Source organism: Neltuma alba, unplaced genomic scaffold (genome assembly GCF_004799145.2).
Source record: "Neltuma alba isolate B1F8T4 unplaced genomic scaffold, ASM479914v2 tig00011681_pilon, whole genome shotgun sequence".
In the NCBI taxonomy this organism is placed as follows: Eukaryota; Viridiplantae; Streptophyta; class Magnoliopsida; order Fabales; family Fabaceae; genus Neltuma; species Neltuma alba.
The window spans coordinates 179,166-190,479 of NW_021636320.1; the positions used below are offsets into that span (position 1 = coordinate 179,166).

Here is an 11,314-nt window from a genome sequence, read left to right on the forward strand (position 1 = left end):
GGAGAAGTGTCTACATTTAGCGTTCGACAGTACTTCAAATAAGATTATTTTCAATAAGAAGATACCTACATTTTAATTATAAAAAAAAGCTGCCGCCACAACATAACTTCGACTTTAACAGGAACCTAAGAAGAATATATCGGCTCACCCAAAAAAATAAAGGGGGATTGAAAATCGTTTCACGTGACATGGCAACCGATGGAGTCCTCAATCCGAAACTAAATTAATGTTATTTTATGTATGAGTGCATAGATCTTCCTTTTTTTTTACCCGTGAGACTGACAAATTATATTAGAAAGTGTTGGAGTAGTATCAGAAGTGTTCCTGAAAAGCATATCTTTATAAATCAAAATAAACTATTCTACATATTTACTTCGTATACTGTAAAAATACTTTTAAAATCATAATTTTAATTCCATCCAAATATCTTTTAGTTTATATTCGCAGAATATGCAGAAGTCATCGTAAGTCGTAACTACAATTTAAGGCTTTTTTTTTTTTTTTTGGTTTGGCCAGACTACAGATTTAAGCTAACCCCTTCAATTAAATACGTAATTTAAAACGGCGAGCCGCGAGCATCACATGACATCTTTCTCCGTTAAACTAACTAAATAATAAATCCAAGGCAGCTCCGTGCCTCCACCTGCGCGCACAATCACATGAATCTGACGCCATCAATGACGGCGTGTTTTCTACTTTTCTCCGCCACAAATTAATGTTATTCCGATATAATTTTATCAGCAATCAGGAGTTTAGAACGGACGCCGGGTAGTTGTTTCGTTTCCAGCAGGTTTTATGGCGAGACTTGACACCGGAAGTTAAACCTAAGACGCTACTAAATATGTAAATCATAATCTAACTTTTACCATGGTATCATTTCCGCGAGGTAAAGAATATACCTAAATGAGTTATAAAACTGTTAAAGTGCAAGAAAAGATAAATTGGATATACAGAGAACAGAGACTACAACCAAAAGAAGGGGGGGAAAAAACCTACAGATGAACGCATCAAGATACAAAAGTGATTTTCATCATCTAAGTATGAAAGAATGATAAAATCCTCAGAACAAATAATAATAAAAGCAATCTCCTGCTTGATCGCAGTGGAACGAAACAAGAGGACAGGATCCGGGCATATTGCCAAATTGGGCACCCATAAACCGCCGGATCAAATCAAATGCGGAATCGAATCCTGTTCACGTAGTCGGAGCCGAAGTCCCCGATTCGTCATCATCGTAATCTGTTACCCGAGCAATTTTGCTGCGATGGTTCTTAGACGGCCAGAAGAAACATCCTCCTGGTGTTCTGGGCTGGGAGCCATGGAGTCTGTGTCGAGCGTTAGCTTCTTCGAGCTTCACTTTCTCCTTATGCATTTTGCGCTGTACGTATATTTCAGCGAAACTAAATCCCGCAGACGCCATGGATAGATACGTATGGGGGTAGTGGGTGATGCTTGGGGCTTACCAGAGGCAGGGGTGGATTTATACTGGAAACGAAGGTGGAGAACTTGATTGGGGAGCAAGGAAAGGCGGAAATGTGACGGTAGCTTCTCCGAGGCCGTTTGAGTCTCGGACAAAACACTAGTCATTACATGATAGGTGGTTGAATTCTCTGGCGTACCAAAGTTGAATATTTCTATTGAAACCGGGCCTCTTTGGCGCTCCCCCCAAATTTGCGGGCCCATTACTTTGCATTCTGTTTGCCGCCTTCCTCTCGCCTTCTTGGCCGCCAAGGAAAGCACATTCTCTTTAAGCTGAGTTGCTAGTTATTGCTAGTTATACGGTTTTAGACTCTTAGGGAGTGTTTAGATTATGACAGGGCATTTTAAAAAATATTTTTATATAAGTGGGACAAGATTTTTCTCATATACTTATTTCGTACTCCTGTCATAAAATCATTTTTAAAATTATGTTTTGGCTCTCATCAAAACACTCTCTTAATTTATAAATAACAAGCAGTTACCCAATTTTTATTTTATATATTAATGAAAGATGTGATCGTCTTGAAGGCTTTGTTCAGAGAAAATTACACATATATCCTGATAAAAAAATTATTAAAGAGGTGTTTTAGAATTTAATATTTACAAGTCCAGTAGTATTATTTATAGTCAAATTTATGAATCACTGTTTTGCCAATCAAATTCTCATATTTGCAAGTCAAAACTGTATTGCTTGCAAATGAAACTTGTAAATATTAGATTTCTTGAGACCTGTTAGAATCGAATAAAATTGAAGAGACTTATTTGTAGCTTTTTTTTTTTTTTACTTGGTACTATTTTTCTTCTCATGTTATATATTTGTCTTTGTTGCATAATTTCATAATTCATGATTTCAAAAGTTGTTAGCGTACGTGTTCAATCATGTACATACCTTTTTTTTCTTTTTTCCATAACTATCATGTACATACATTTTCATCAATAAGAGAACTCATTTGAATGGGAAAAAAAAAAAGAACTCATTTCTCTTCGTCCATTAGCAAACAAATGCAGCAACATTTCATGTATGCATTTTCAGATTCACTTTAGTCTTGTCAATTTACAAAGATATGGATACTGGGATGCATGTTTATGAAAGAACGTGTTTAGGAATTGAGAGGCGCTTATACATACATACAGATATATAATAGAATCCTCATGTGCCGAGAGACACTGGATGGAGGAGAGTTGTGCAATAAGACAAGATTAAGAGACTGTCAGAAAATTATTCTTTGATATGAACCACTAGATTTCTTTCCCGCCAGATGGTATGATGATGCCTCTGATATAATCAGTGTGATCAGGCGTGCTGGAGAGGATAGGAGGCAAGGGATAATTAAATCGAGTTTGTTCAAAAGTTGAAGGACATATTGGTGGACTTGAAAGCCTTAAGGGTTTAGCATAACCACACCAGAGCATCAAAAAGACAAGGAAATACTTCCAGTGTCTCACCAACACAACAGGCAAAGCTTATGTTTCAGCTTCCAAATAAAAAGCACAAAATTCAATGGTACACGGAGTCTCCATATGAAGTCCAAACGGTCTCCATGAAAAATTATCCGATGATCTGGAGGAAGAAAGATCAAGCAACCATTTAAACCCCAACTCAACATATTAAAAAAGAAGAAGAAGGCAAATCTCCCCCGGGGAGCAAATCAATGAGATTCTGAAGCAACAGGACAAATAAAATTTTGACTATTTTAGTCTTAGTTTTCAAGGCCAATATTAATACCGAAACAGGCATAGAAAATCTTGGGGGGGGGGGGGGGGATAAGAAAAAAGAAATAAGGCTCATATTGAATCCACGCCACCCAGGCTTGAAAGTGGCCACCAACCGTAGAAGATGTTATTTAATGCTCTGAAGTTACAATCACCCTGGTTGCCCATAAAACCCATGTTATTTAATGCTCTGCGCGTTTTGTACTTAGCATGGTCGCAATTTCCTTGAATTACTGCCTGGAAGAGCTGCACCGTGATCGGATCCATTAAAGCACCTCAGAAGCACTAGTGAGCTAGACGCAGTGCAGCTTAAAACCGGTCATGTCTGGGCGGAATGATCTAATTTATTCAGAGTACCGTGAGTTCTGTTTCTCTCATAATACTTTATATGCAGAGTAGAGAAGATTCATATTGGAATTTAAATAACGAGAAATTTAAGTATCCCAAGTGGCGGCCTTTTCTTTTCGAGGGTAATCTTCAATCCGAGGAGTTGATTTGCTCTTCTTCCTTGAGAACCAGAGGCAGCATCCGGTGGAGCTCTTGACGGGAGAACCAATAATGGCGGACCTGTTGGTTCTTTCATTTTCTTCTTCGACCTTCTGTTTCTGCTTCTGCTGCTTAAGCATCACATATGCTTCAGCAAGATCATAACCTGACAAAGCCATAATCAACAGATTAAAAAATGGACCTAAAGATTATCCGTGCCTGTGATTTTGGGCACTGGGGAGTGGGCGTTTTATAGGCCAGGGCCGCTTCTGAGTAGGCTTGGTCGCGTGGGGATCAAGAAAATAGGGTCAGACAACTCTGACCTGTGAGCCCTGTGACGTTCTTTTCTTGGTGCTAGGTTTTTTTTATAATTATCTTGGTGACCAAGAAATTGGGGGCCTTCTCGGAAGGACCACCTTATGTTTTCCATGTTCACCTCACTTCGTCTTGTAACTAAGTGTTCAGGCTTCAAATCCTATCTTTAGCCATAGAAAGCATGCGGTTTATTCTCAAGGGGAGGCCTTACAAAGAAGAGATTAATCACTGCTATTAATAGTAAATATTCTGTCGTATGCCAAAAAAAAAAAAAGGGAAAACTTCTGGCGAATAGAATGCATCTACAACTGCATATGACCCAGCAAGATACTTGTGAAATTGGTGGGAAATCCTCCGAAGACTTTAATCATGTCCCCCATGAGTGCAGCCTTGCCTCCTCCTGTTGAAAGCTCATCATCGCCACTCAGCACCAGATTCATTTCTTCAACCGGCCTTTTCATGATTGGATGGAAGAGAACATGAAAGCTTGGAGGTCGAACCAGCGTTGGTGCATTACTTTTGGAACGCTCTGTTGGAAGCTCTGGGAGGCTTCTATTCAGCAACGAGACCACCCGGGCTTGTAGACTTGTTAATGAAGTTTTTTCCCCTTTGCGATCACATTACGCTTGCAAGGGAATTTCATATAAGAACGTACCCCCAGGATAGTCTCTGCTTTTTGTTGATGGCTCTGGTCTCTTTGTTTTGTATTCGCTGTAAATATCAATAAAATTCCCTTGTCACTAGGAAAAAAATGTCATACAAGGAACATACGGGTATTACATGTAAGTTTAAATTCTTAGCCAGAGGTCACATGTTGGACGTTCTGCTTTGGTTAGTCATACTCATAGCTCAATGCGGTATTTCAACGAAACGGTTTCCCCGTACTATGTTTTTTGGGAAGACCCACATTGACCGGTTCAAACCCACAAAAAAAAAATATTAAAATTTTCAAATATTAATAAAATATTATCAATTTCTGATATATTAAATTTAACGAAACGTTTTCCTTTGAAGATTAGATTGCAAGGATGCAAGGATACAGTATATTGAACGAATTATAAGAACGAACTCTTCTCAAATGCTTCCGGAGTATTATCGCCGCTGAGGAATTCTCTATTCCAAATCCCCGTTGGCGCAAATGTAAACAAAAAAAAAGTCTATTTTATTTACGCAAAATTGTTTTTTCAGAACGAATGTATTTGTGGTCTTTTACTTCATGTGAGATTTCATTACAATAATAAAACAATCCTTTAATCAAACCACTATTAGTTTCATTGAAAAAGAATATTCAAAATTTTAAGATATTATCAAATCTGATATATTAAATTTAAATTCTTAAAAACAATGGCTGTTATGAAATATTATCAAGACTAATAATATTAAGGTTATAAAATTAGAAAATTAAACCGAAACGCCATACATACAGAATTGGACTGTAAAGACGCACTTTTTGCCCTTTTATTCATTAGATGGGAGGTTACATTTTGGCCAAACCATAGGCCATAAGTGGAGAGCGGACCATTAGGGGTGGGCACAGAATAATCTTAATCTAAAGAAATTTTCGCAGCCTCCTTGAAGCTTCCAATATATTGTCCCTATGACCAAATGCACTGACTCTAATAAACCCCTCGCCGCCAGGTCCAAATCCTATCCCTGGGACGGTGACTATATCTGCTCGCTCGAGAATCTTGTTGAACACGTCCCACGACTTTCTCCCTGGAAAATGCACCCACACGTAAGGTGCGTTCTTGCCTCCGTACACCTTCAGCCCAAGCGATTCAAACGTGTCTACCAGAATCGTCGCATTCTCCTTGTAATAATTCACTGCGTTACCCAGTGCCTGAAAAGCCAATAAACAAGTGTCAGGACGATGATGTAATCCGACAGAAAAGCAGGGGAGAAAGACAGACACACAGTGCGGGACCATCGCTAACCTGAAAACCTTCATCAGAAAGGCAGGCGAGTCCTCCAGCCTGAACAATATTTGAAGCACCATTGAAGCTGGTGCAAACTAGGCGATTATAATCCTTGATCACAGGATATCCATTGGAATACGATAATTGCTCGGGGACAACCGTCCAGCCCAGCCGGACCCCCGTGAAACCAGCAAATTTGGAGAATGATGAAATTTCAATTGCTACCTGCACTCAGTTGGATTCATCTTAAAATATATCTCAAACGACAGTTTTCAGTGGCCAGCGCCTATAAATTACTTAATGGAAAGCAATCAGCAACCTCTTTGGCTCCTGGGATCTCAAATATTGATCTTGGGCTGTCATCAGATATAAAAGTGGCATATGCTGAATCATATATGATTATGGATCCGTTTGCTTTTGCAAAATCCACTAGTTGCTTCAGTTGCTGCCGAGTTGCCGCATTTCCGGTCGGATTGTTTGGGGAACAGAAGAAAATAACATCAGCCCTTGGTGTAGCTGATAAGTCTGGGAAGAAATTATTCTCGGGTACACACTTCATGTACACTATGTTTCTGTATTTCTGAGTTTCTGCTTGGAACCTCCCTGCTCTCCCAACAATTACACTCGAATCTACATACGCCTGTCAATCCAAAACAGGAAAAGAGGATTATTATAGATTTCGTTCTTTACAGTTTCATGTTCCTCCTGTCAATATAGATTTAAGGGAGCCATCTAAGAGTTACCGGAAAAGTTGGGTCCTGCACGGCCACCGTCAAATTAGATGCCAGGAGCATCTGGAAACAGGGATGTAAAAAGTCAGTTACTTGGCACAACTTACAACAGTGATATCTCTCAAGAAAGAAAGGGGTACTTCAATTTCTATTCGTCGTTCCTAAGTCAATATATCTTGCCTGAATGCGTGAAATATCGCACTGTGCGCCGTCGGATACAAAAACCTCATTCTCCTTTACGCGTGAATCCCGGTAAAATCTTTCAGCTATCGCCTTCCTTAAATCCTGAAACAGAAAATGACGTCATATAAATTGGGATTCCTAACGGATGGATCCCTCTGGATGCTGCCAGCATCATGACCTTTCAATTCAGCTGCCTACACCGGAGATAAGCAGGACAAATAAACCAAATCAGAGATCTAGCTAGTTCCCTTCAAAATGACATGTTAGACTAAAGTTTGGAGTCCATTCTCCATTTTTAACTTTTAAGGCATCGTTGGATGCAGCAGGAAAAAAAAAAACTCTACAATAAGGTTACAGAACACACAAAACGGATGTTAAGTGGACTGACCAACAGCAGAACAAAAAGATCATGGGATCTATCGAATAGATTGCTAGAAAATATGCTTCAATTGTAAGTCTGGATAGACCACATACAAGGTCTTAAAAACGGGTTTGGGAGAATTTCTAAGGCTCTCCTCCTTCCGACACACGATAAAGTCATATTTGAAGAAGAAACTTAAAAGACAATTAAGCTAGAAGTATTTTACCCAGTTCCCTTGCTCTAGTCCATATCCACTGTAACCTTCAACTGTTGACAAAGCAAGTGCTTTCTGCAAAACAGTACAGAGTATTCCATTAGCTTGGTTGAGAAACGATTCCTCGAGCAAATTCAGTTTGTCTATCATCAGTTGTTTTCTCGAAATTCAATACTTGCTTTTAAGCATAAAAAGCAATTTTTTCTCACTGATCATATCGTTATTTATCCTAGCTTCTATGGGGCAATCCCAGCCTATGTTTCCTCAACTTAGACAGAGGCAGTTACGTGTTGCCGCCAGTTACCTCAACCATGGCTGAAGTTACGACGTCAGGAATTGGTTCTGTGGTATCACCAATACCCAGTCTGATTACACTCGCATGTGGGTTCTTCCGGGCATGTTCAGATTCCCGCGTGAATATCTGGTTAAGATACCACAAATAATGAGAAACTGAAGGCGACTGAGATGCAGACTTCAGTGAAATATAATCACGAGGCTCAAACAACAGGAGGTTGCTAGCTCGGTGAAATGCTTTGAGTAATTACCATATCAATTAATTTAATTTTAATCCAGCTCTTAGGCATATCGAACGACTCCAGCCAACGTGATATTACTAGTATGATTAACTATTTTCATCGAAACCACAAACAGACATGAGTCGGTCAGGCAGGAAAGTTCAGAACTCAACTGACCTCAGGAAACAAATATTCGTTCTGCAGGTTCTCCATGTGAACACTGCGAGGGATTCCTGGATGCAAATCTTTGGTTGAATGACGTGTCAGTTTGAAAATTTGTAACTAAATCAAGATAATCTTAAAAGACACACATGACTAATCAGGTCAAAACCATCTTAACAATGTATTAGGCGAAAGTTTAGTGAGAGGCACAAACTAAAAAATTTCAGAACAACGAAAACATAAATACAAATCTAGAATTGTAAAAAAAAAAAAAAAAAGAGTAGGTATTAGTGAGCCATATTTTTTTGGGGGGGGGGGGCAGTTGAGTGTCGAGGAAGCTACATAAATATAATTCTGGGAGTTTCACGACTAATAGTGATTAGTAACATAGCTCACCAGTTTTCCTCTCTCTGAAAGACTTCCAACTGCCATACACAGAATGTGAAGGAGTAAACAATACTGTGGCAATGATGAAAAGTAATAAAAGTGAAGTCTGGAAGGGATGCGCATACATGTAAATGAATCTACCTGGGAAATGTGGTGGGCTGCGCTGAAACAGCGCGCGGGATGCAGATAGAAGCCATCATCTGACAGGGCATCGTCTCTGAATTCTCAACACACTGGAATTCTCAAGAGTGGCGGGATGAGAACTGTATGGAAAGTTGAGCATGAACGCCATAAGGCCAACAAGTGTTTGCTTATATAATTTTGAGATCGGGAAGTATCGCGGCAAATGGCAAATGAGAGAGTTTCTACAAGACAAGGAAATGTGGTCCCCGCGCATCAATTTTCTGCCCAGTCTTTCTATAAATTTTATAAAGATATAAACACGCAAGGCCCCACCTGCTTGCTTCGTATTACCGGTAATTTCATTAAATAAATAATATACGCACCGCGTTCTTCTTTGATGCCGAATGCGTGGCTACTGTCATCCCCAGAGAGCTGATAATGTGTGAAGGTCAGTGAGCTTCGGTTAATTAATTTGGGAAGTAATACATTAAATGAAATTAAAATCAAGTAAAATAACATATAATAAGATGAAATAATGCATAAGCTTTAAAATATCGATCGAATCTGCGCTTCTCATCATCCATTTATTCTCTCCCCCACTTTGGTTCCCAGTTCCTCAAACACACATGTGGAGAACTGGGCGGGGCAGGTCCCATCACCAATTCAAGAATTCTGGCCAGAGAGCAAAGAGTTCATAATTGCAGGAAAGCGACAAAAATAATTGTTAAATTAAAAAAAAATTGCAATCAGGCCCCATCAAGGGAACTAAATACAAAAAGTCCTTTAAAATTACCAAATTATTTTGAAGTCTCAAAAGATTTCATTGTAATAAATTTTATTTATTTAATTATCAAATTATCCTTGTTTTTTTTAAAGTTTGTATTGACAATTGAGAGAGCAGTAATTGATAACCTAAAGTATAAGAATTGACAACTATCGTGATAAGTATTGACAACATATTTTCTCAATACATCACAAAATATAATGCATGTAATGTATGAGTTGTCAATACTTAATACCTGCTGTGATAGTTGTCAATTATATTCTTACACCTTAAGTTGTTAATACAAACTTTAAAAAAAAACAATTTGGTAATTAAAAAAATAAAATTTATTACAATAAAGTCTCTTGAGACTTTAGAATAATTTAATGATTTCAAGAAACTTTTTTGTATTAATTCTCTTGGGTGGGATTGTGTTGCAATTTTCCCTTAAATTAAAGGTTTTCTCCGCGCAATTTTTGGCCGTTAAAAAAAAAAAAAAGGGGTTGGCATGCAATTTAATCATTTATAATATGAAAAAAGTTGACGAGGGATTTGGATTCGTGGGGTGGGGTAAATGGACCGTTTCGGTCTGCTGATGTTCAGCCTTCGTTATCATGACACGTGGCCCAATCTCCAAGAGTTGCGAAAATGATCACGCCAGCCACGCCCAAAAGAAAGAAGAAGAGGAAGTCGGTTGAGTTGACCAGGTGGCACAATAGCCTGGGGCGAGTGTGAAAGCAGCCATGGATGAAAAATGCGCTTACGTGTATTTTTCTGCAGTTTTATAGAATTGATTGGAAGACTTGCACCGGACACGGGAACGTCGTGGCGAGTGGGAGTAGGACAGAACATAAAGAGAGCTTTAAAAAAGTTATCGCCTCGTCTTAAATTCTCCTGTATCCACTATCCATGACTATTTTATAGATTTACTTTTTCTTTTCTTGAACAAATCGGAATAGAGCATCCAAAGCAGCGCTTGAAGACAATGGGACCGGCTGATTAACAAAAGGGCAAAACGAGATATGCGTAATCATGTGAGATAAGCAGAGGAAAATGGTGGAGTGCACCGCCTCTGGACCCGAAGGGTCAGGTTCCGGTTGATCGCAACGGGAAGTAACCTAGCCTGTGCATGCACGTTGATACGACAGTGACCATTCCTAATTAATCGTTTCTTGTTCTCTACTGCTCATTTGCTATTCCCCAAACACTCCTTCAGTCACGCCACAAGGAAAGGGGGGGGCCTCCAACCACACAACACAGGCGAAAATAAATTAGCGTGCGTCCGTGTGTGCTTCAAATATGAAATCAAGCACCCTCCAACACTCGCTGTTCAGTTTTTTCTTTTTTCCTTTTTGCTTCTTTCTGTTTTAACAAGTAAAATTGTTTGTTTCTAGTTCTGTTTTAGTTATTGTTGGCTTGGCTGTTATGTCATTTCAAGTTTAATGGAAATTTCACTGATCATGACAGCTTAATTATTCTAACCGCCCCCGTGACATCCCTGGCTGCTCGGGGACCACCCCTCCTCTTGTCCCTCACATACCTTGGAAATTTGCATTTTCTGGAAATGATTTGATGGCAAAACCATTCTGCTTCAAGTGAAGTTGCGCTTAAAAGGAAGTATGTTACACCGAGATTATTTATCAATTAATTTCTTAATTTTTAATGAGAGACTTATTTTCAATTTTATCTAAAAAAATTAAATAGTCATACTGTAGAGTTGTATTGGGAGAATCGCATGCCAAAAAACTAATTTTATTTTGATTCAGGGCCAGAATATTTCAAAATTTTAGTAAAGCGCCAAACGTTTTCATCTGATTTGAAAACTTCATCAAAAATTAACCCTAGAAGTTAAAATCTATCAAAGTTACGTGTCGTCAAATTATTTAACGTGGGCGTGTCCGGCAAAGAAAACCAAAAAAACGGTAGGGAGTGGGGACCGAGGTAACTACCATCCACGTGTCTGTTC

At 38.9% G+C, this 11,314-nt stretch overlaps 1 protein-coding gene across 1 annotated transcript; it reads right to left on the bottom strand.

Annotated features, from left to right (window-relative positions):
- Positions 1-5,354: 5,354 nt before the first annotated feature.
- Positions 5,355-8,749, bottom strand: LOC114716608 (probable LL-diaminopimelate aminotransferase, chloroplastic). The gene is made up of 10 exons (XM_028901640.1): positions 8,604-8,749; positions 8,472-8,500; positions 8,091-8,158; positions 7,703-7,819; positions 7,411-7,473; positions 6,821-6,925; positions 6,653-6,703; positions 6,229-6,549; positions 5,928-6,134; positions 5,355-5,833 (listed from the first exon to the last, which is right to left on the bottom strand). The coding sequence occupies exons 1-10, from the start codon at positions 8,672-8,674 to the stop codon at positions 5,543-5,545; spliced, it is 1,323 nt and encodes a 440-aa protein (XP_028757473.1). The 5' UTR covers positions 8,675-8,749; the 3' UTR covers positions 5,355-5,542.
- Positions 8,750-11,314: the final 2,565 nt, after the last annotated feature.

Bases quoted from the DNA above. Each gene is read 5' to 3' on its own strand.
- LOC114716608 (XM_028901640.1), bottom strand. From the start codon at position 8,674: ATGCCCTGTCAGATGATGGCTTCTATCTGCATCCCGCGCGCTGTTTCA. The intron at 6,926-7,410 runs GTAAAATACTTC...TTTCTGTTTCAG, and splicing joins GACTAGAGCAAGGGAACTGG to GATTTAAGGAAGGCGATAGC. The intron at 6,704-6,820 runs GCAAGATATATT...CCCTGTTTCCAG, and splicing joins GCGATATTTCACGCATTCAG to ATGCTCCTGGCATCTAATTT.